Source organism: Pseudomassariella vexata (genome assembly GCF_002105095.1).
Source record: "Pseudomassariella vexata strain CBS 129021 chromosome Unknown BCR38scaffold_1, whole genome shotgun sequence".
NCBI lineage: Eukaryota > Fungi > Ascomycota > Sordariomycetes > Amphisphaeriales > Pseudomassariaceae > Pseudomassariella > Pseudomassariella vexata.
In genome coordinates, this window is record NW_024467956.1 from 478,999 (window position 1) to 501,882 (window position 22,884).

The window sequence follows — 22,884 nt, forward strand, 5'->3', positions numbered from 1 at the left end:
CAGACCTTCGAGGGCCATAACGTCTGGGTCAACTCGGTGGCTATCTTGCCCGATGGCAGCCGCCTGGCATCGGGCTCTTTTGACGGAACCGTCAAGCTCTGGGATGTAGACAGCGGCGCCTGCGTACATACCTTCGAGGGCCATAACAGCGGGGTCGACTCAGTGGCCTTCTCGCCCGACGGCAATCGCCTGGCCTCGGGTGGAGACAGGACCGTCAAGCTCTGGGATGCGAACAGCGGCACCTGCGTACAGAACTTCGAGAGCCATAACGACTGGATCCACTCGGTGACCTTCTCGCCCGACGGCAGCCGCCTGGCCTCGGAATCTAGAGACAGGACTGTCAAGCTCTGGGATGCGAACAGTGGTGCCTGCGCACAGACCTTCGAGGTCAATTCGGTGGCCATCTCGGCCTCGGGCTCTAATGACAGGACTGTCAGGCTCTGGGATGCGAACAGCGGCGCCTGCGTACAGACATTCAAGGGCCATGACGGCTTGGGGATTAAAAATTTTCGTAACATGTTAATGGACTCTATGCTATACCGGGGTATTCTAGCTATTGGTCATCAAGAATTTACTAACAGCTATATTTATGGTATAAATGGAGATTGGATTGTACGGGACGATGAGAACCTGATTTGGTTACCTCTTAACTATAGGCCCTCGGCTTGGACTGTTTTATTAGGAGCTTTTGCAATTGGGTGCCCATCGGGACGTGTCTGGATATGCAAACTCTTGCAGAAAAAATAACTAATTACCATATTTATTGAACAAAAGTGTTCCGTATTTTCCCTCCTTTTCTTCACTTGATGCTTCTAAACTCATTGCCCATAGGAGGGTTCCAGGGGTCACCTCAAATATATAACATTTCTCCATATGATTTAGAATATTCTACGGCGTTCTAGCAGGCTCTGAAGCTCGCCGAAAATAGCTCCGTTTCGAATAGTGCATGTCAAAACGAAAGATGCCTAAGAAAAGGAGCGTCGTACGCAAGTGCAGAATAAAATACAGCGGAAGATATTGGAGGAAACATCGTACTGTGTTTCACTTGTTACTCTAGGTTCACAGCAATTCAGTGTATCAGACGGAAGTATCTGAGGTGGAGTTGGTAGTATTGTGACTACTTGATAACTACTTATTGAAAAGAGAAAATGCCAACTATACTGGTTCCCTGCAGGACTACCTATTTGTAGCACACGAAGGGTGTAGCCCTAAATAACATTTGCACTCAGCTGGTACAAACTTATAGTGGGACATAGCGTCTGTATAAGTTGGAAGCTAACGTATAGGCACTTGCTGTCTTAAATCTTGTCAAACATTCTAGTATTTCTACTAAAACCGCGCTAGTTTTTGGGGTTGAATTAGCAAATTGGTACCTTGTAGTGCATGTATGAGCCTGTTCAGTTTACTGGAGATATTCCCTTGGATATGCCTTTCTGTGCCACTGTTTGTACTATGCAAATACAGGGAGAACTCGATTGATTTTGTCTATCCCAAGCCAGATCCAGCGGGCTTTCAGAGGTATATTATAATATGAGGTAATTACGGCATTTCTCTAGGTACTATTGAAGTACACTTGGACTTATGATGTCCAGAAATGATCTAGATTTTGATAAAGAAGAAAGAAAAGGAAAGAAAAGATCTGCCATAAGACCTGAAGAAGGGTTTTATCCTAAGTTGAGAGGTGAGTTAAATATACTCTGAGGACTACGGACATTGGGACCAAATGTGACGAACTAGATCGAGGGTCTATGCTAGGCAAGTAACATTTTGCACGATTAACAAGCCCTACTTAACTTCTTAAGCTGAATATGTAAATGGAGTTGAAATGCTTGACATTGCTAGTTATCAGGACAATAAGTCCTACCGATGGTCTAGATTGATACTTAGACTGATAATTGAAGCAATTTCTGACTATAAGATGCGGGATAAGCTTACCTTTGTATATCCGTCCTTCCTTAACTGATTTTGCTGCATTATTTGGATCATCTCATGATCATAATGATCCTTTTGTTGCTACTTGATTCCGGTGGACATTTCGGTTCGGTCACTGGTATTGAGGTCTGCTACCTGGTCTAGCGTGCTAAAGTCTTAGAAGTAATAGCTTATAGCAATGAGAACACTGCACCGTACCCTATACTTAACCGGCCCCCATCTTCACGCACATGCCCAGGAGTGGTTACGATAGTGCATTTTATGCGGGTAGAATCTTTCGAGAAAGATCCGGAGGATAATTGCATTTCTTTGCGCTTCTAGGACTATATTTTGGAAAAGGCCTACTTCACCTTTTAATGTACCCGTCGAAGATCAGACCCTTGCCGCGTAGGTATATATATATATATTTGGGTCTCTGGATTCAAATCGGGGTGAAGTTGCTTCGGATTAGTTGGTTTGCCGGTTATTTGACCGCTGGCTAGGGCGTGTGAGCCCAGCATTGCAACCTTCGCGGGGGCACATGACGTGCGAAGAGGCGCCGTTGGTGTACCTGCCGCGGGAGGCTTGAAAGCCTACCTGCGCCTCTTCGGGTTCTCGATCTGCCTTGCTAAGGTATCTATGCATGTTATTCGCACTTGATTAACTACTCATTATTGAGTCCCCTAAACTGCACTGCTGGTACCCACCTGGTGACTGGCAGCCGACTTCTCTCTAGCACTCTCGTCCTTCACTCTGTACTTAAAATACTCGCGACACATAGCTTGTCGCGACTAGCACTAGCTAGCATGAAGATGCAAAGCTTATACATACTGTTAATAAAAACTTTATCTGATGCCACTGTAGTGTAAATATGCAATCAGACACTCCAGCAGCAACCCCAATGCCCATCTGCTCAAGCATTGTACCATGTAGGAGTGACAACATATATTGATGCATTCTTGTAAACTGCACGTAGTATATGCAAGCTGCCAGTTAACTCCAAGCAGCACTGGCCTGTAAAAATATCGGAAAGACCAAATAGACACAGCCCTAAATGGAATCATAAGATGACACAGGTGTCATATTTGTCTATTACACTGGAGTACTAGACCATGCCACCGGCTCACTCGGCGCGCCATTGATTCCGTTATTCGCTGAGAAGCTTTCAGCTGGTTCAAACTGGTAAAAACAAATACTAAATTATCTACTAGCTTCTAGCGCGAGCCGGGTGCCATCTGCGCTGATAAACCGCACTATATCGTTGGACATGCGTTTCCGCGTTGCGGTGAGGGTGGCGGCACAGTGGAAGACGATGGTAGGATTGGAGAAAGAGAAGGTGGAGGGGATGTGCGTAGTGGTAGGGCACGCCAGGGAAGAGTTTGATGGTTGGGTTGCGGGTTAGTATGGCGATGGGGGCCGAGGGGTAGCGGAAGCGTAGGACAGAGACGATGGAGCTGCCTTGGAGACCGCAGCCGCCTGTGAAGAGGTACGATTCGGATACCATTGCTCTTGTTTAGCCCTGGGAAACAAACAAAACTTTCTGTGGAGTGTGTACTATTGGTTGATGATGAGGTAGAGGTACAAGATCAATCACTCCGCTGGGAGAAGATTCAAGTATATGAGGAGTACAATGGGTGGATGAGAGCTTGTCCGCAGGACAGGACCAAGCATGCGCCTCATCATGTAGCACGACATAAATTCGGTTCTGTAAGACCAAGGAGGCAACATGTCCAGCTGTCATTCAAGCCCTTGGGAACTCCTCGTGACAGTGCTAATCATCAGAAAATGGCGCGTCGGTGCCTGCGATCCAGAGCTAACGCATAAGCATAACGAGCCTCTGAATCCCGATTATCGAGTCTTTGCCATCCTCTACCGTCACTGCTCCAAATTGTACTCTTATAACTCAGCTACCAGTCATGAACATAAAAAGTCGTCAGAACCGACCGACGAGCAAGATGGGACGCGACGCACTTACAAGGGAAAATGGAGGCTGGATGGAACCGTGGGTAAGCACTTACGACGACCGCGTGTCTTCTCGAGTCCCCTTCAAGTAAATGTTCGAATTGCAGCCCCATTTATCGGTCCAGAAATTGGGTTCATCGGACAATTATCACACATCAATAGGCGACTCTCGTGGTCTGACAGATTAGATCTTATCCCTAGAGACTCGTCCTGTGCCTTCAAAAAGACTCGTGTGCAGGACACCAAGAACCCCAAACAAGCACACACACATAACCACGATCGGAAGGTAATATGGGAATTTGTATCTTCAGTATCTACTATCCGCGTTCAGAGTCCCGCAACAGTCGCAGCTCTACCGCGGTTACGAATACAATATACCGCCCCCACCGTCCCTACACCCCCTACACCTGCGGCCTCATCGCTCCTTATGGTACTGGAATCCCTCGCCCAAGAACTCGATCAAAGCAGCTGTTTGCTGTCCGTTACCACAAATTGTCTCAAAACCACAATATAAAAAGCGAGAACTAGAAGCTGAAAACAACAGCCTGCCAATGATAGTTGTGTGTTCTCTGGACGCCCCATATTTGGCCAAAAACCAAAGACAAAAATACAATGCATGCCCACATGCCAACAACTCCAACAAGGGTAGGTATTTTTCTAAACATGGTCATTTCTCACTTGGCTTTGATGACGAAAATCATGCACGAATGCGACGCGATGGCGGTGACGACGGGGAAGCGGAGGCTGCTCCTGTCAGACATGCGCATCGAAGAGTTTCTTATCTCTTCTTTGGCGCTGCCAACTTGCTACCTCCAGTCTTTACTGCTTTGAGAGCCCCTGGTTGATGGCTGGTTTTCGCTTTCGACACCTGACGACGAGAATTAGCACTACAATCGGACCCTGAGGGGGGCTGGGGGGCGGGGGGGGGGGAGAGCGGCCGCGAGTGACTGTGGGGTCGAATCAGGAAACAAACAGGTTGAACTTACCGTCGTAGCAAACTCCAAACTGCTAACCGTCTCCTTGATATCATCACTCAGCGGACTGATCATAACAAACATAAGCGTCTTGCAGCTCCCACCCAAACAGCTTTCCAGCAGCTTCGTGAGTGTCGAGTTACGATACGGAATATGGCTCGCCTGCTCTGCCAACGCCATCATCACCTGACTCAGCGTAGATAAACTCTTGTTGATGCTTGTGGCTTCCGTGAGGTTCACGCCTTCAACCTGCGAGTCCTTGATGCGCTCAGATCCCGCCAAATCAATGAGGTTCAAGACACCCTCGCTCGTGTTGCCTTCAATATCGACGCCGCTGAGTTTGAGCGTGAAGACGGAGTGCGAGCGCGACGACTCGCGATTCATCTTGGTCGCTGCAGTAATGCGGTTCTTGGAAGCTGTCTGGAGCATGCTTGCCACTTCGCCAGGGGATTCCAAGAGCGTGGGCTTCGAGTCAACGAAATACTTCTTGGTCGCAGGGTCCTGGCGGAGGTCAACCTGGTTCCTGGTCCCGTCCTCCCCAAGGAGGTCGAAGAGTTTCTCATTGTACACTTCGGTAAAGGAGCCCCACATCTTGTAAGACCATCCGGCATCCTTGAGGGCTTCAGCCTGCTCGTAGATCATCTTGATGGAGTTGGGAATGATGGAACCTTCGCCGGAACTCATAGTGTAGGTCTTGCCAGAACCCGTTTGGCCATAACAGAAGATGCATACACGCTGACCGTCCAGTGCGCTCTGGATGAGCTGGCTGATTTCTTCGAAGACAGCTCTATTGCCTTCATGTTGCTCAAACACCCGCTCAAAATCGTACTGTTTCGGCTGAAGGACCTCCTGGCCATCGTACTTGTTGCTGGGCACCATGACCGTCATCTTGCCCATGTGATCGTCGTAGTCTCCTAACTCAGTCTTGATCTCAGCATTGCCCGTCTCATTACGACCGGGCCGAATGCGGCACATGACTCGAATGTTGCCTTTGAGGGTTTGGAGTTGCTCGAAAAGTTTCCGCCGCCGTGATTCTTCGATTCTCAACTTCGCTTTCGCCTCTTCCGCTTGCCTCAACGCATCCGCCGCTTGGTCCAGCGCTGCCTGCTTCTCATCACTCATCTTCTTGAAACTTTGCAGTTGCTCTTGCTCATTTCCCTTGAGATGTACGAGTGCCTTCTGACCCTCCAGCACCTGGTGCTCAAGGTCGGTAATGCGAGCTTCCTTGCGCATAATCAAAGCATTGAGGTCGTCGTGAGTTTTCCGGGCGCGGTCCAGCTCCTTTCTCGTGTCGTCGAGTTGCGCCATCTGCAGCTCCAGGTCTTTGCCATTCGCTTCACCTCGCATGGCTGCGGTCCTCCTCTCCTCTTCAAGCATCTTCTCCAGCTCCTCAAATGCTTTGTGCGCTTCACCCAGCTGTTTTGCAAAATCGTTGGCCAGTTGCTCTTTGGCATCGTCCAGGCGTTTTCTCGCCGCTCTCTCCAAGTCGTCCTTCTCGCGACTGAATTCCCGCATTCTGTTGTCGACATCGTTCCTGTGGTTTCTCATCAAGTCTTCCAGGTCATTACGCCGAGCTCTCTTCTCGTCCTCCAGTTCACGCGTGAGGGTGAATATTCGCCGCTCGGCATCGTCTAATTCGGTTTGTAGTTCTGATTTCTTCGTTTCTAGGTCGTTTCGGAGTTGTTCAAGCTCGCTCGCTGTGGTCTGGTTAGTCTGAAAGACTGGGACTTTGCTCGGGACACTCACCTTTTAACCTGACCGCAGCGACGTCCTCCTCCAAACTCTTCTGGCCGCTGATGGAGTTGTTGATCATGTCCTTCATGGCCTTGAACTCGGATTCAAAATTCCCTAGTCTCTCATCGACGTCCCAGGCTACAAACCCAGTCGTGTTAGAATGTCTAGTCAAAAAGGAGCTCTTGGTAGGGGAGGGAGTCCACTGGCGTGGGGTTTTCAGAGCTTTCACCGCGTTGTCAAATCGCGATGCCTGTTGCTCCAAGTCCTTCCTTGAGGGTGTCTTGGGAACCACTGGGCCGTTCTGATGCTCGCGATCCGGCACCACCAACTGCTCGCCGGCTCTATGTCCCCGATTGCGCATGGTGACGTTCGGGTAAATAGCGCTGCGAGAGGTTGGCGGAGGTGTGGTGGGTGTAGAATTCACTTGATATCTATAGCCGTTCGTCGAGTTCGAACCCTGAATGTTCAGTGCGTCAAACTGCTTGCAGATAGAGACTTCTCGTTCTGTGGGAAGAGGGTTGTAGTTTGCCAACATATCTTGTACGGAGTTGTACTTCCGCACTTTCTTGACAGGCAAAGCGCTGCAACTTGGCTTCTTTGCTAATCGCTCTGTTGTTGATGGTGGGAGCATCATACCGTTGCCTTGATCCTCTTCTCGAATTGCCATCGATGTCGCGGGGCGGCCATTCTTAGAGGCACCGGACCGCACACTGGCGGATCTTGCCTGGCGGGACGACGGGCGGCTGCTCGGGCCTATGCTGCTGGCATAACTGCTGTTTGAGGTTTGGCGTGACGTGCTGGAGCCGTAGGAGGAAATCGTTCGAGGTACGGGTACCGAGGGTTTAACCTGGTAATATCCCCAGTCAGCACTTTCACAAAACCCAATTCCACATGAAGAACCAGTGGTGATAGCATCGCGTGACTGGAGTGGGTGGGCAGAGACTTTCAAGTACTCCCACTCCTCAGTCTCCTGGGTTTCTGGCGGTTGGTCGGTGCTGTGGTTCAGGAACCGGGCGTCAAGCTGCAGAGAGATCCTGTTCCCATATGGCATTTCTTTATTCAACCACGTAACGAACAGACTGAGGCTCTTTGCTCGCCCGGATAGACCGAATAGTGTCCATTCCGCGATGGAGTCTTGAACTCGTGTAAGGGCATAGGATACGGCGCTTTTCAGGAGGACAGAGGGAGGCGGTGGAGGTTCCGGTGGAGGGTCTGGAGGGAAATCAGGGGGACAGACGGTCCCTGCGAGGAGGATCGCAAACACGAAGCGCTTGAGCTGCAGGTAGTCGTGGGACACAGCCTGTCGGGTGCGAAGGACGAAACGGTATGTTCTGTTGTAATAATGCGTGCACAGCCGGTAGATTCCATCCACCAGGAGAGCAAATAGTAAAGTTCGAAAGGTAATATCCGGAAGCGCCATACTGTGTTGAGTCCAAACGAATGATGAATGATGCAGAGCCGTCCATATCCAATGCCCAGAATCCGAGGTGAGGTACAATCGTGGTTCGCAGTAGGTGGCTGCTGGGTGTTGCGCGACTCCGGGGAAGGTGAATTTGAACTTGAGAAGCTAAGGGAAGCTGCCACTTACATGTGCCATATCCTTCAAAGACGCGCCCTTGACTATGCTTCTAGCAGGCGTCGGGGCTGCCTTGTGGATCCTGCTTCCCGGGAAGTCGGTGCCTGCCTTGTCGGCCAAAGTCTTGCGCTTCGGTTCGGGCTGCGAAACTGTGTTTCCATCATGTGAGCAGGCGCAACTAGTCATATTGGACGGCGGTGTGTCATTCGTACTTGGAGGGGCCAATCCACGCTTTAGCCCGTTGGACGGCGCACCCATACTGGACTGCTGAGCTCTGGTGTTGTTCTGGGAGTCGGTCATCTCTTGCAAAAGGCCGGATTGGGCGGTAAATGTTGCTGTTGTTGACGATGAAAGCTGTGGTAATCGGGTGGTGCTGGGCGGTCGTAGACCCGAGGGCTTAGGGAGCTGTGGTGTACAAAGTCAGCTTTCATCGCTTCTCCTAACCTCGAAGCTGTTGAGCTCAATGCGGCCTGGTGCTCAGTACGATTGCACATACCGAGTTTTCTGCGTCCATGGGGTTGATGCTCTTGATGCTCTCACGAGCGCGGATGACGAGGGTGATGGCAGCAAATGAAGCAAGGAGCCAAGCTGCAGAAGGCAAAGCAGCAGCGCGATTGTGGTTTGGCGGCGTCTTGACGGATGAAATACCCTACTAGACCAAGGAAGGTCACAGATGATGATGGCGTTCCTTGAATGTATGCGCGCGTTCGCAAGTGAGTCCGAGTGTTTTCGAAGTGGATTAAAGGATAACTCAACCACCTCATTTGTGCACGTCTCATCGATTGGCTGCACAAGTCTGCTGCTCCTTGTTGATTTCTGGCAAGGGAAGTTGCGCCGGCAACGAGCACGGACCCAGAACTGCCAACGTCTTTCGACGTTGTCAAAGTGGTCCGTGTGCCGACCCCGCTACGAGCTCACGTGGGGCGTTCTCTTCGTAGGAATGCCGAGTGTCACGTCAAGCAGGTAAGGGTAGAGAATGGTAGGGAGTACATATTGATTGACTTAAGCATTGTGGTACAAGATGCAGGTGCTTTTGACATCTGAGCAAATTGTTTCGAACTTCATAGATTGACCCGTGGACCAGTGACAGCTTCGCCTGCGACAGTACCAATGTCAATCTGACAACTTCCCACCAACAGTCACCAAAGTCAAACATGGCCCAAGCGTCTTGGCCTGTCTTCACATGCTTCTGACGAACACATGCCACTTGGTCACTCTGAACATTTCACGAATGCGGTCATCTGGTGCAGCCTTGACTCTTCAGGTCTCGACTTGCATCAACGGCCATCTTCTACCTTGCGAACCACCATCCACACCCCATCCACCACCACCATGGAGAAATACTCCCAATACCGCGACCGCGGTTCAGGCATCTCGCCCTTCATTCCCAACAACAACCCAAGCTCAACCCTGACGCTCATCCTACACACCTTTATATTCCTCTTCCGGCTGCCCCTCTTCCTCTTCTTCGCCACCGTCTACTTTCTAATCCTCACCCACTTGCCCCTGCCCCTCTTCGTCCGCAAGGTCCTCCTCTGGGGCATGCTCGGCATCCCCGGCATCTGGTGGGTAGATCTGCAACTGGACGGCGTAAAGCGCGGCTCTTTATCCTCACAACCTGTGGCGCGCGTGCCAGGGCCCAACTCCATTATTGCCGCGAGCTTTACCTCGCCCATAGACGCCCTCTACCTCGCCACCATCTTCGACCCCATCTTCGTGGCCAGCTTCCCGCACACGCGCAAAGTGCAGCGCATCTCGCTGCAACGGGCGTCCCTCCTCGCTCTGGCGCCTGTGAAGCAACAGCTCGATGCTCCTTATCCCAAACAACTGACCACGATCCGCGCCATCATGGAAGCAAACCCCAACCGCGCCGTCGTCGTCTTTCCTGAATGCACTACTACCAACGGCAAAGGCGTCATGCCCCTCTCCCCCTCGTTGCTCGCCTCCCCCTCAGACAACAACATCTTCCCCGTCAGCATCCGGTACACGCCCAACGATATCACGACCCCGATCCCAGGCGCCTGGACGACCTTCCTCTGGAACCTGCTCTCACGCCCTACGAACTGCATCCGCGTGCGCATCGCCGAGCCCGTGCAGAACAAACCCAACGAGCCCAACGGCGTAAATCATCAACCGGGCGAGAGCAGTAGCAGCAGTAGCAGTGCGGCTTCGGAAGACGGAGAAACACCTACACGCGAGGAGCAGCGCATACTGGATAAGATCGGGGAGGCGCTCGCCCGCCTGGCGCGGAACAAAAGGGTTGGTCTGACGCTGCGCGACAAGGCGGCGTTTGTCGAGGCGTGGAACAAAAATCGCAGATGATTTTTGCTGAGGGCGACGGTTTCGCTGGTTTTCTCGGGTTTTATGGTTTGTGTATCTGGATTGGCCTTGTTCTTGATCGCGTTGCGCTTTTAATCCATGCGCCTACGTGACACAGGCTGTTGCGTAGGAACCAGAAAGGAACCAAGGTACGCACCACGCGCAATTGTTTGGTGGGATAGGATGATTTGAGCGAAAGGCGCAAAAAGCTGGTGCTGATGTCCGTTGCTTCGCACTACTTCTGCTGCTGGCATGCATTAACAGCGCGGACCTTGATAATATACCCCAGAGACGAGAGAGGGAATGTGGACAATTTCATAAAAGCATATTGAAACTTCGTAGGCAGTAATTTGGCCAGTACATTTCTTCCAGCTGCTTGCCACAGCAGACAAAAATCTGAAAATGCGCCTTTTTTCCGGACCAGACCAGACCAGACCGATAAAAAGTAGGTACTTTCTGTACATATACGTCTCTCTCTCCATCTATACATCGCAAGCAAAACTAGCCTTCTTATGACTGTCCATCGGTAACACAGCCATGCGAAGCATCCTTCACCAACCTCGCGTACTTAGTCAGCGTGCCCTTCTTATACTTGAGCGGCGGCGCCCTCCATTCTTTCCGCCGTCTTTCCATCTCCTCATCACTGACATCACACTCGATAACCCGTTTCTCCGCATCGATAGTGACGGTATCTCCGTCCTGCACCAAACCGATCGGTCCGCCCTCCATGGCCTCAGGAACAATATGCCCGATTAAGAAGCCGTGACTGCCACCGGAGAATCGTCCGTCGGTGAGTAGCGCCACGTCCTTGCCTAAGCCGGCGCCCATGATGGCCGAACTGGGCTTCAGCATCTCCGGCATTCCTGGTCCGCCCTTGGGGCCCTCGTACCGGATTATAACAACCGTCTTCTGGCCCTGCTTGATCTCGCCCCTCTCGAGCGACTCGATGAAATCGTCTTCCTTGTCGTAGCACCGCGCCTTACCCGTGAACACGAGACCCTCCTTTCCGGTGATCTTGCCCACGCTACCGCCGGGCGCCAGCTTGCCCTTCAGGATCTGGATGTGGCCGGTAGGCTTAATCGGGTTGCTGAAAGGCCGGATAATCTTCTGGTCGTCGGGAAACGACCGCCCCCAGTCCTCGATGTTCTGCTTCATCGTCTTGCCTGTGACCGTAATGCCGCTGCCGTCGATCATGCCCTCCTTCAGCAGGAATTTGAGCAGCGCCGGCGTGCCACCAATCTTCTGCATATCGGCCATGACGTACTTGCCGCTAGGCTTCAAGTCAGCAAGGAAAGGCGTCCGGTCACTACAGGCCTGGAAATCGTCAATGGTGAGCTTGATGCCCACCGAGTCGGCGATGGCGATCAGATGAAGGACAGCGTTGGTGCTGCCGCCCATGATGTTGACCACCACCATGGCGTTCTCGAAAGCTTGGCGTGTCAAGATGTCGCTAGGCCGGATTCCTTCGCGCATAATGTGCTTGATGGCCTCGCCGACGTTCTCGCATTCCGCCTTCTTCTCGGGGCTGTCGGCGGTGAAACTACTGCTCCCGGGTAGAGTCATGCCCATGGTTTCGGTAGCCGTCGCCAGTGTGTTGGCCGTGTACATACCACCGCAGGCGCCCTTGCCGGGGCAGGCATGGCGGATAATGTCGTACCGTTGGTCCTCAGTGATCTCGCCCGTGATGTACTGTCCGTACGCTTGGAATGCACTGACGATATCAATCGATTCGCCCGATTTGCTGCAACCGGGCTGGATGGTGCCACCGTAGACCATGATACTCGGTCGGTTCACACGGCCCATTGCAATCAATACACCAGGCATGTTCTTGTCGCATCCGGGGAGGGAGACGTTCGCATCGTACCATTGTCCGCCCATGACTGTCTCGATACTATCGGCGATGATCTCGCGACTCTGCAGAGAGAAGCGCATGCCTGTTGTGCCCATAGAGATACCATCCGAGACACCAATGGTGTTGAACCGGTAGGGAATGAGACCAGCTTTGGTGACTGACCCCTTGACGATTGCCGACAGGTCCATCAGATGCATATTGCAGGGGTTTCCTTCGAACCAGACCGACGAGATGCCCACCTGGGCTTTCGACATGTCCTCATCCGTCAAGCCTGTTGCGTAAAGCATAGCCTGCGAGGCACCCTGCGACTTGGGTTGTGTGATGGACCGCGAGATCTTGTTCAGGTCGTTTGAGTCGGATCGACGAGGCGCGGAAGTACTGAGCAGACGGCTGAAGGGGTTTTAGCCATATTGCATCTTATGGTAGCAAAGAATAGAAGAGAGGAAATAGGGATTTGACCTACGCATACTGCTTCGACGGCGCCAAAACCCTTCGAGCAAGAGCTGCTGGAGCTCTAGCTCGGAGGAGGGTGTGGAAAGCCATGGTGAGTTGGGTAAACTCACTCAAAGTCCCAATTGGCAAGGAAACAAAATTTATTTAGGAGTTCTACCCAATTGACCTTATGACGATCTCATGGCAATAAGTAGGGCGCAGGTTCGTTCAGCGTGACTCGTCAACTCTGCCTCACCGATCACCGTGCACCTGGACTGTTTCGAAATTTTGGGCGACTTCGGCAATAAAAACCGCTGAGAATGTCGGAACTTGCAGGCCAAGATGCGACTCCCCGCGAAAGCTTGGGTCTTTCTGACATTGTCGCAGCAATCATTGGCTGCGATTTCGGGATTTTGGTGGGGTTCGACTATTACACTAAGGTACCTTCGTACAGCTAGGGCTCACCACCAAAATTTGCAAGGGAGCGCCCCTTACATCGAATTTCCGGGTAGCTTGGCTCGTACTGCACTACCTGCAACACCACGTAATTTACAACAACTTTGAGGCTCGAGTACAAGGGCTTCATGCCTTTACGCAGAGTATTCAATATATTGTTCGATTGGACAGTATTTGATTTCATTTTTTCACAGGCCCTAATAGCACGCGAGATCAAACTACACTAGATTCCCAAGTTGCTCAGAGACCTAAACCAACGGTCAGAACCCCCTCTATGTGAAGTGTCCAACAGCTTGTATGGAAGTACATATTTGCAGCATAATTGTTGTTTCCAGGCTAAAGGTGATGGCAGGAGGCATGCAAGCTTCCCGAGTCCATCTCGGGCGTCGGACGGGCTCTTCAGGTTTGTTGCCTTTTCTTCTGACATACTCTTGTCGGAAGCGAGGAAAATCAGCAGTAAAGACCGTCTCCAACGCACGAATCCATGTATTGATGCAGTCCTAAAGTTTTTGGAGGCGTCAGTAGCTCACTCCATCGACACGGCTATAATTCCAACGAGGCGCCGTACAAAACACTAATCTTAACCCCCTAGACAGCTAGTATCGAACTGTCCCCAACCAACCTCTCGTCAACCCCTTCAATAAACCGCCACTCAACCCCCACCGTCCCTTCCTCCGGACCTGCTAACTTGTCAAAGGTTACGGGGGACACATCCACATACCCCCACTCACAAGCCACACAATAGTTCGTGACCTCGATATCGATCTCTTCGTCGCCACGGCGCATGCAGATCAATTGGCCGCACAGGGGACTCCTGTGAATCCCAAAGTGGGCCGAGCCCAGCGTAGTAATTTAGTCGGTTTGTTTCCGGATCGAGCCGCATGCTATCTCGTGGTAACCGAGGCTTCTGGTATACCAGGTTAGGTCGCCGTGTGAGGTTTCGTTTCTGGGGATGGAGGAGGAGGGGGCATGTTGTGATGGTAGGGTGATGGCCCCGGTGAGGGTTGCGAGGACTGTAACGAGCAGCATGCGGAGGACCATGGGTGCTGTATTTGTGGAAGTGTATTTTGCATGTAAGGTGTAATTAGTTGAATAGGCTTCGCAACTCGAATATTTGCTTGGCGGTTTATAAATAACGAGTGGATGAGTTTTGGAAGAGAGAGAGAAGGTGGCAATAACGTTGTGTCTTTATCCTGAAGAACTTCAAGAGAGTAGCCATAGAATGAACCTACCAGTTATTATTAAGTTGAAGTTGAAGTGCCGATCAAGATTGTGTATTGAGTACCCAAGTGATGATAGAACTTTATGAAGATGGGAGCTCGCAGCAGGCCTGTATCTATTGGGAGACAACCCTTAGAAACCGTACAAGCTAGAGGGAGTCTCTAAGAGATATAGGTAGAATTATTTTGCGGCGTTCTAAACAGTCTTAGTTGAAGAATGAAGAAGCTAGTATGGGATGCGGATAGACCCTTCCACGTAACGTAATTTTGTATATCTGCAGAGTCATAAAGTGTTTCTATATAATCATTCCCCAGTAGAAAATCTTACCAACTGCGGACAACATATGCTTTCTTTCTTACCAAGGTACGGATTGCAATGTAGTTTAGTTTCAACTGCTGTTACAAAACTTACGAATGACTGATCTTAGTAGTCCTAATAGTCAACTGTTGCTTATGTATTAACCCAAACCTCCAGTGAACATAGATATAAAATTAAATCAATTCACTTCAGCGTCTGTTTAGCCTCATTAGACAGGACGGTAATTTATAGGCTGAAAACATTCAGCATGCAAGCTGTGACTATTCGACTTCGAAGCTGCCGATCACTCAGACCTGAGAGCGGCAGGCCTAAGCCTCGTAGACACTAGCTGCTCTATTTGGAGAATACCTTCTATTTCTAGCAAGTTGAATGCCGGCAGGGGTGTGCATCTCATGATCCCTGCTAGTTGTGGTCGTTTATCGCGATCATCTGTATGGCTCCGGAGCTTTATGTTCACGTCATGCAATTTCACGGAGGTTTCCGACAAACCATGAGCTTATCAACAATAATGTGAACACTTCAGCACAAGCTAAGTGCAACTCTGATTGTGTTGAAATCCCCCTTAGAGCTGACGATCGCTCCCGAAAAGGCAGTTGGAGGTTGAGCTCCGGAACCGGTAAGACAGGACTCCCTCCCGCCGGTGATCACCGAAGTCAGCACCTGCACGCCAGCACAATGATATTGAGAAACGCCAAATTTTTATGTGATTGAGTCGTTAGGATTGCGCCAGTTTTGCAAACCCAGAAACATATCGAACTGTGTCACCTAATTCAACATGAAGAGCGAGGTGTCGCCTATGGGCGCCGATAACACGACGTGCAATAACTCGCCACTTGAGAACGGAACCATGGTGAAACCAGGACAAGATAATATTGACGAGATTGCAGAAGTGGTAGGTTTGCCAGGAGATGTATTCGGTATCGAAGAGGACCACGACATTAAATACAAGACGCTCAGCTGGAAAATGGTCGCTATGCTTATGATCACGGAGATCGTTTCCAATGGGATGCTAAGCTTGCCTAGCAGCTTTGCGGCTGTCGGTATCGTTCCAGGAGTCGCTGTTGTATTCTTCCTGGGAGCCTTCGGGACTTATACGGCATGGGCACTTATCCAGTTCAAGCTCAGACATCCGGAGGGTATGAGCACTTACCCTTCCCATGCAAACCACCACAGTTTATATCACAAGTGCTAATTATCCAAGTCCACAACATGGGCGACGCGGGCTATATCCTCTTCGGCCCCCTCGGTCGAGAGATACTCGGCGGCGGCACCATCCTCTTCGCCATCTGCGCAACAGGAAGCCAGCTCCTCGCCGGCCAACTCGCCCTCAGCACCCTATCCAACAACTCTGTCTGCGCGCTCGGCTTCACCGGCATCCTATCCCTCATCACCACTATATTCAGTTTCCCCCGCACCCTAGGAAATATCTCCTGGATCTCCGTCGTGGCTGCCGCATCCATCATCCTCGCCGGTATCCTGGGCATGGCCGGCGCTGGCGCATCCTCCATCGCACCTGGGAATATTGCTATCGCCGTGACGTCCAATTTCACGGATGCTTTCATCAGTATCACGAACCCCGTCTTCGCCTTTGCGGGCCATTTCATGTTCTTCATCCTCATCTCCGAAATGCGGCGCCCCCAGGACGCCATGAAAGCGGCGTGGGTTTTGCAAATTGTCGCCACGGGCTTCTACATCATTTTCGCCTCCGTCACATACTGGTATATCGGCGCGGAAGTCCAGAGCCCCAGCCTTCTCAGCTTGAGTCCCCTCTGGGCTAAGATCAGCTTCGGCGTCGCGCTGCCAAACTTTTTGATCGCCGGGAGTCTGTACAGCCATACGGCAGCGAAACTGGTCTTTATACGTGTTTTTAGGAATAGCCACCATGTGCATTCGCACACATTTTCTGGCTGGAGCTTGTGGACGCTGTTGATACTCATTGCTAATGTGGCGGCTTTTGTGTTTGCGGCGGGAATTCCGATATTTAATTATCTGGTGGGCATTACGGCATCGTTGTTTGCTGCATGGTATACGTATGGTCTTGCGGGAGCTTTCTGGCTGCATGATGCGTATCACTTCGAAGGGGGTTACAGTGCGTGGTCCAAACAACCTTTCATGTTCGTCATTAACGTACTTACTATATTGGCTGGCGGTTTCATTTGCGTGGGAGGACTGTATGCGACAATTGCGTCGCTGATTGCGGCTTCCGACGCGGGCGAGTTGGCGACACCGTTTCAGTGTTGAAACAGGGGCATAACTGGATGAGGTATAATATTGGGATATTTCTCAGCAATTTAGATTTAATTAGTCGGAGTCGCCTACTTCAACTCAGAACATCCCAAATTAGGTCTCCCTGGTATGAAATACTGCATGACAGGATTCTCAGTTTTGCATACAGATGTCATATAACTAGTTGGCATGGAGATGTCTAGGAACTTGAGGTTTTGGGAGCCGAAAATGGGAACCTCTGTTAAAAGCGATACCCATAAATAGAATACGGTCATAATTAGCGAGACGGCATGTGAGGTAAAAAAATTCACTCCAGGCCTCAGTGAGTCCATTAAAGAATAAAAGAGTGATCGATGTTGGATTTATTTCCGCTTCCCCCCATCCCCTTCCTCCTCGCCCCCCTCTCTCCTCCTTCACTCGCTCCCTCGCTCCTTATCTTGTCGTACCAACTTGACCCAATTGAACCAGACTTAACTCAGTACCGCCAATTCAACTTTAAGACCAATAAATACAATAGAACTAGAGCTCCAAGGCCATTTCTTGTGTCTGTGACTACGCAGTACAAACGGCAACCTTAATCGCACCAAACAAGTCTGCCGCTCCAAGCGGTCCTCCAGCAGCCGACAACGCGTCGAACACTGCACCGCATGCATCTTTGGAATCCGACGTACTAATAGATACTTTATACAGTATATTGGGGTCTCCATTGTCGTAGTTGCGTCTCAACGATATATACCCAGGGATCGTATAGTTGATGGCGTCAATGAAACCGCACCCCGAGCTGGTACAGTCACTGATAGTGGTATCCTCGGTGTGCATTGAGCCCTTGATAAATTCGCCCGCGATTTCGAGAATGTTGCCGTGGTTGTCGTCGAGGTTGTCTCCATCGATAGAGATGCAATGAGCAATATTACACTTCTCCGTTCCCCCGTCGCATCCATTGCTGTCACACGCGCCGAGCACCGAGTCGACCAAGTCATTGAACTCGTCAAGGCTGTAGCCAGATTTGGCGCGCACCGTCTCGGTCATCTCGGAGTTGTGATCGACGTCTGTTTGGAACGCCGAAACACCGTTCAAAGCCAAGAGTGACAGGACAAAAATGGAAAGCATGTTTGTTTGCTGGTTGTGATGAATATTGACGTCTGAAACTAAAACGAGTAGAGTAGAAGATGTAGAGCTGAAAGATGCAGGAGATGTAGAAGATAGGTATCGAATGCGATACTTCATCCATTATTATGCGACTTCCACGCTTCTTTATATATTCTGATTTCCCAGAGTCGATCGAGTCGGGGAAACCGGGTATATGATCCTACCTCAGAGTCCGACATATAGCTCGCAGCCTAATCTTACGATCGCTGTTTTGCTAAGCTACACAGGTTTTTGAGATCACACCCTTCTAGGGATTGACAAGACTCCATGTTTTCAGCTCAATCCTCCAGGTCTCCAGGTCAATCCTGCCATCGAGATCCAAACTCTTTCGGAAATAACAAGTACTGGAACGCAGCATTGTCAAATCAATTCGGTTCTGTAGAATATTTGGTAGGCCGCCATCGAATCCTTTTGGTCACAGAAAGCAGATGCTGGTTTTTCTTTTCCTCTGTCCCACTAAAGTGAAATGTGGGAATAACAGAGAAGCATAGCAGAGTCGTCTTTCGCTATCAACATGTATGTTACCTGCGTGTAGCCTACTTTGAATGACAAGCGGGTTCTCCCTGCTATAATCGTCTACCGTCCGCCAAAACACAACAAGAGCAAAAGCCCGCCATCCCAAAAAGCCTGCGCCGTTCTGCAATATTAGAAATACCCTGAGCAGCAATTGAGCCTATGATATCATTAGTCTCAGACAGTAATGGAGCAATGTAACGACGATACTTCTGAAAGCTGATTCGTCGCTATCGTGTGTATGCGCCACTTCGTGAGAGCCTGTAAGTTGTAACAACTACGTCACAGTGTAACATTATGCGCCGTTCGTATTACGTGACAAAACCTGTGAAAATTGCCTTGCGGTCGATGTTTTCAGCGATCGTTGCCAGCTAAGGCCGCTGATCTTGAAATCCTAGCGGATGTTGTCAGCTGTCCACCAATCATCGTCACGTCACCTGAGGGCCCAGAAGGAAAGGGGGCTTTTTGGCCAAATATTTATAGACGCGATCGACAAGTCGAATCCTTTGCCGGCCGTAAGGCAGAAAGTGTCACCTGAGAGAGAGTAATCCACCTGACAAATAAACGAAACTTTGATACATTAGAGCCCTGCCCGGCAAAGTGTTACAGGGCCTCCATATTGCAGGAGCTACTGTTGATCCTTCGCATTAATCCCGGCGATAAGCAAGGGCGGAGCCAAGGTAGGGAGAGTGTCGTAGGTAAGAACCCGGAGGAAAAGGGTAGACAGAATAGACGCGCTACCCTCTTTCTAATCAGAATTCGATGTCCGTTTGACAGCTTTCTCGTAAGAATTCTAGCCCAAGAGCCAATTTACACGTATCACAGCTGGAAATGAAAGTGGAACAGGTCGCTCCACGTCAACCTTCACTCCTACAGACCCACAACACGATGCTGGTCCAGCTTACAGATTCCCGCGAGAAGGAGGCGGAGGTGGAGAACATGAGTAGTGACCTGGTTGCCAGAACCGGACTCCATGATGCCAAACAGGAAATCGCGCTGAAGACTAAGGCAGCATTAGTCAGCTTGGTCCAAGGGTGGAGAATCCAGTCGTCGTATAAGCCACCGATCAGCGGTTGCGATGCCTTGAGTACTTTTTTTTGCTTGGCTGATCGAGTCTGGCATGGGGGTTTTCCGGCTTCGCGCAATACAACGAACAGACATGTTGAAGGATTCTAAGCTCCAAAGCTGACGTGCAATATTATCTACTGCCCTGGCTGGGCCAAGTTTCGGTAGCTTCCTCTCAACAGTGGTGTACGAACCCGTCACTCGATTCTCTATGATCCTCCAATCCTCATGACTACCCAGAGAGGTGGCATCAAGGCCATGAGGGTTGTCTTAGTCTCGGTTTCGACTTCAATCAATGATGCAGACCCCTATGGCCTCAGACTACTCTACTTAAGTTTAATTACCCTGTTATCGGTGCCTTTGTCCTCCAATACTGCTTACCTTACAGTAAACTGCATATTACCGCTAGCGCCAGAAGCGAGACAGCAGCCAAGGCTGACCTGCTTGGCGGTATATGGAAGCAATATTATCTTACAGCTTGTAACATCTCGCCAGTCCCCAACTCACGCTTGAGCAACTTGCTCAAGACTTGCGCACGTCTAGACCCCAGCAAACGTGCCACCGCTCTGGAAGACGACATCGAGCTGGAGTCTGCCTACCGAAATGTGGCTCTGCAAGGCGAGTCGGAGGTTCTGGCCAACCCAGAGGATGAAGTAGACTTTCACTACGTCTGCTTCGTGAAGATACATGAAGATGATCGCCTGTACGAACTGGACGGGCACCGGAAAGGGCCTTTTCACCGGGGACTCTTCACAGGCAACGACATTCTTTCTGAGGACGGTCTTGGTGTGACTCAGAAATTAATTGAGCCAGTTGCCCGGGGTGTTGGGTTTAGTCTGCTTTGGTATAAGTATAACCGAGCAGAGAGTGCCAGGTATTGATGAGTAACGAGATGATATCAAGGGGACTCGTTGTCTATCATGGTGTGCAAACTGATTTCATCTCGTTAAAGAGAGAAACACAAGCACAACGGATATACTTAACTCATCTTGCTGTACAGCATTTCGCATCATGCGATGATTCTCTTTGGCTCTGACAAAACTGATGTCAATACCGAGGCGGCTATGGTTGGCTACACGGAAGATACCAACTCAATTGAAACAGCCACCCTACCCCAAAAGTAATAATGAGAAATCCTCTGCTACTCATTGAATTTACCCCAGCCTTGAGGTCGCCTCAACCTCCTCCTCAAACGGCTTCCGTCCATAAACCACCCAACTACCGGACATCAGCATTACTCAAACCCAAACTGACGTGGGTAAAATCAAAGATATCACACTTACAAATGGCCATAAGGCTGAAGGCTTTCATCCGTTGCCTCCCTCTTCACCCTCCTAACTATATCCTCGATCTCCTCGGCCTCCAACCCCGCCGCACTCAGCATCTTCAGGCCCACAGCGCGCGCACCCTCCTGCAAATTCGTCGCGTTGTATTTCCCACATTCCTTCATACGGGGGTCCTCAGGCCAGGTGCCGATAGGCCAAACTAGCTTGTGTTCGACGACGTCGACGACTATTATTTACTGAGCGTCAGCTTATAAGAGTTGTGAGTTGCGGGTGGTGGTAGGTGCATTGCTGGGGCTGGAAGCCGGAAAAGGAGTTGGAACGGAGATGAGATAAATGAATGAGTGAGTTAGTCCGTCGACTTACACCCTGCCTCAATAAGCCAGCGCTTGTAGTGCTGCGAAACCAGTATATCCCGTCCCTTTGCGGCAGCTCCGTGCAGGATGCCGTTGGACCAGTGCTCTAAACCGGTACCTGCGCAATACCAAGTCAGTCATCAATGCCCATCCACACCCACACCATAGTCCCATCCCGTCATGGTCCTAAATTCTTACAATCATACGACAAATAAGATCATTCACAACATCCACTTACCCGCAATCTTGCCCGTGCCAGAAAAAAGCATAATACTGCTATCCTGGAACTCAATCCACCCCCCGGGATTCATATTCTCAAATGCCTGCCTAATTACCTTTCTAGGATCATCAAAGCACGTATAAACCATGCGCAGATGGATGTAGTCAAACTTGTATAGCGGGTACACCCAGTCCTCCTCGGAGTCTTCCTGGAGGAACTCGCAGTTTAACGGGGCGTTGGGCGGTTGGATTTTACTCAAGTCTGTGCCGACGACATACGAGGTTGGGTTGAGGTCCGCTGGAGAGAGGGAGAGAAATTGAGCATGCATACATACGTCCGAAAGCCTTTGAAACGCAATTTCTGTTTTTTCCTCGCTTTCAATCGCCGGTTACTGGATGTTACTTACCAAAGTCAATTGCCCAGATCCCCGTGCCCGTCGCAACATCCATCACGTAGTTAGGCACGTTCGTCATCGGCGCCCACGCTAGCCGATTATTCAGTAGCAATGCGATGGCGGCGTGTTGGAAGTCCAGACGATCTTGCTCGGCCTACTTGTGGTTCAGTCATGTGATCTCAACCGTTACGGGCAGGTCATTAAAAGGCGTTGGTCCATGAGGGGTGGGCACTCACTGTGTCATTGGGCAGGAAATACTTGCCCTCCTTGTAGCTGTGGTACGTTCTGCCGGAAGCATCGAGGATCGAGCCCTCTTCGACAACCGAGGTTCCTGTGCGCGTGCGGAGAAGCTCCTCGGGTATGGTTAACGTTGGAGAGACTTCAGGTACCTGAGGCGCGTGGGGTGCCGTTCTGTTGGGCAGTGCTTGCGCTGGGACTGACGGGAGAGCAGTATTCACATTCTGCTGCGGCCGAAACTCTTGTTGTGTTTGCAGCAACTGTGAAGGAAACGTCGGAACTGAAGGCATTGCCGAGTTATGGTGAACCGGACTCTGTCCCTGTCCCTGGCCGTACTGCGACTGCAGCTGAAGCCTTGGAACGGGATACCGTCCCGGATCTGGGTGCTGTGAAAAGTGACCGTACTGTGGTAATTGCTCGTAACTCGGGACGAATGGCCACTGATTGTTACTGTGATACGGTAGATTCCCGCTTTCCGATTCCGGGACTGTATTCGAGTCGGACTTGAAGCCCGGTTCTTCGTTGTACTGTGACTGGCCCTGTCCGTTCTGTGTATGGGATACCAGGACTGGGTCTGGGTTCACATTTTGTGGAAACCCATCGTCACCCTCCTGGGACGACAATTTATTGTAGGTCGACATAATGCTGTTTATCGCACCGTCAGATCGAGAGCATACCAATGTATC

The 22,884-nt window shown here is 50.7% G+C and overlaps 9 protein-coding genes across 9 annotated transcripts; 4 read left to right on the forward strand and 5 right to left on the reverse strand.

Moving 5' to 3' along the window:
* Positions 1 to 445: 445 nt before the first annotated feature.
* Positions 446 to 794, forward strand: BCR38DRAFT_415688 (uncharacterized protein). Its single transcript, XM_040859039.1, has one exon. It carries the CDS (start codon positions 517 to 519, stop codon positions 745 to 747), a length of 231 nt encoding a protein of 76 aa, XP_040720598.1. The 5' UTR covers positions 446 to 516; the 3' UTR covers positions 748 to 794.
* A 3,372-nt stretch (positions 795 to 4,166) lies between these two features.
* BCR38DRAFT_415689 (P-loop containing nucleoside triphosphate hydrolase protein) lies at positions 4,167 to 8,957 on the reverse strand. Its single transcript, XM_040859040.1, has 7 exons — positions 8,654 to 8,957; positions 8,370 to 8,562; positions 8,170 to 8,306; positions 7,218 to 7,428; positions 6,594 to 6,719; positions 4,860 to 6,544; positions 4,167 to 4,741 (listed from the first exon to the last, which is right to left on the reverse strand). Exons 1-7 carry the CDS (start codon positions 8,669 to 8,671, stop codon positions 4,652 to 4,654), a joined length of 2,460 nt encoding a protein of 819 aa, XP_040720599.1. The 5' UTR covers positions 8,672 to 8,957; the 3' UTR covers positions 4,167 to 4,651.
* Positions 8,958 to 9,489: 532 nt separating this feature from the next.
* On the forward strand, positions 9,490 to 10,479 carry BCR38DRAFT_330026 (uncharacterized protein; the record flags this gene model as incomplete). Its single annotated transcript, XM_040854923.1, has 1 exon — positions 9,490 to 10,479. The coding sequence occupies one exon, from the start codon at positions 9,490 to 9,492 to the stop codon at positions 10,477 to 10,479; it is 990 nt and encodes a 329-aa protein (XP_040720600.1).
* Positions 10,480 to 10,986: 507 nt separating this feature from the next.
* On the reverse strand, positions 10,987 to 12,871 carry BCR38DRAFT_453672 (dihydroxy-acid/6-phosphogluconate dehydratase; the record flags this gene model as incomplete). Its single annotated transcript, XM_040861619.1, has 2 exons — positions 10,987 to 12,718; positions 12,792 to 12,871. The coding sequence occupies 2 exons, from the start codon at positions 12,869 to 12,871 to the stop codon at positions 10,987 to 10,989; spliced, it is 1,812 nt and encodes a 603-aa protein (XP_040720601.1).
* A 582-nt stretch (positions 12,872 to 13,453) lies between these two features.
* BCR38DRAFT_415695 (uncharacterized protein) lies at positions 13,454 to 14,392 on the reverse strand. Its single transcript, XM_040859041.1, has 2 exons — positions 13,569 to 14,392; positions 13,454 to 13,475 (listed from the first exon to the last, which is right to left on the reverse strand). The coding sequence occupies exon 1, from the start codon at positions 14,000 to 14,002 to the stop codon at positions 13,805 to 13,807; it is 198 nt and encodes a 65-aa protein (XP_040720602.1). The 5' UTR covers positions 14,003 to 14,392; the 3' UTR covers positions 13,454 to 13,475; positions 13,569 to 13,804.
* Positions 14,393 to 15,602: 1,210 nt separating this feature from the next.
* Positions 15,603 to 16,996, forward strand: BCR38DRAFT_331269 (transmembrane amino acid transporter; the record flags this gene model as incomplete). The annotated part of the gene is made up of 2 exons (XM_040855038.1): positions 15,603 to 15,891; positions 15,957 to 16,996. The coding sequence occupies 2 exons, from the start codon at positions 15,603 to 15,605 to the stop codon at positions 16,994 to 16,996; spliced, it is 1,329 nt and encodes a 442-aa protein (XP_040720603.1).
* A 537-nt stretch (positions 16,997 to 17,533) lies between these two features.
* BCR38DRAFT_479541 (uncharacterized protein) lies at positions 17,534 to 18,091 on the reverse strand (the record flags this gene model as incomplete). The annotated part of the gene is made up of 1 exon (XM_040863165.1): positions 17,534 to 18,091. The coding sequence occupies one exon, from the start codon at positions 18,089 to 18,091 to the stop codon at positions 17,534 to 17,536; it is 558 nt and encodes a 185-aa protein (XP_040720604.1).
* Positions 18,092 to 19,531: 1,440 nt separating this feature from the next.
* On the forward strand, positions 19,532 to 20,589 carry BCR38DRAFT_479542 (uncharacterized protein; the record flags this gene model as incomplete). Its single annotated transcript, XM_040863166.1, has 2 exons — positions 19,532 to 19,730; positions 20,204 to 20,589. The coding sequence occupies 2 exons, from the start codon at positions 19,532 to 19,534 to the stop codon at positions 20,587 to 20,589; spliced, it is 585 nt and encodes a 194-aa protein (XP_040720605.1).
* Positions 20,590 to 20,987: 398 nt separating this feature from the next.
* Positions 20,988 to 22,488, reverse strand: BCR38DRAFT_330172 (S-adenosyl-L-methionine-dependent methyltransferase; the record flags this gene model as incomplete). The annotated part of the gene is made up of 5 exons (XM_040854937.1): positions 20,988 to 21,220; positions 21,358 to 21,465; positions 21,586 to 21,864; positions 21,974 to 22,115; positions 22,198 to 22,488. 5 exons carry the CDS (start codon positions 22,486 to 22,488, stop codon positions 20,988 to 20,990), a joined length of 1,053 nt encoding a protein of 350 aa, XP_040720606.1.
* Between the last annotated feature and the right edge of the window lie 396 nt (positions 22,489 to 22,884).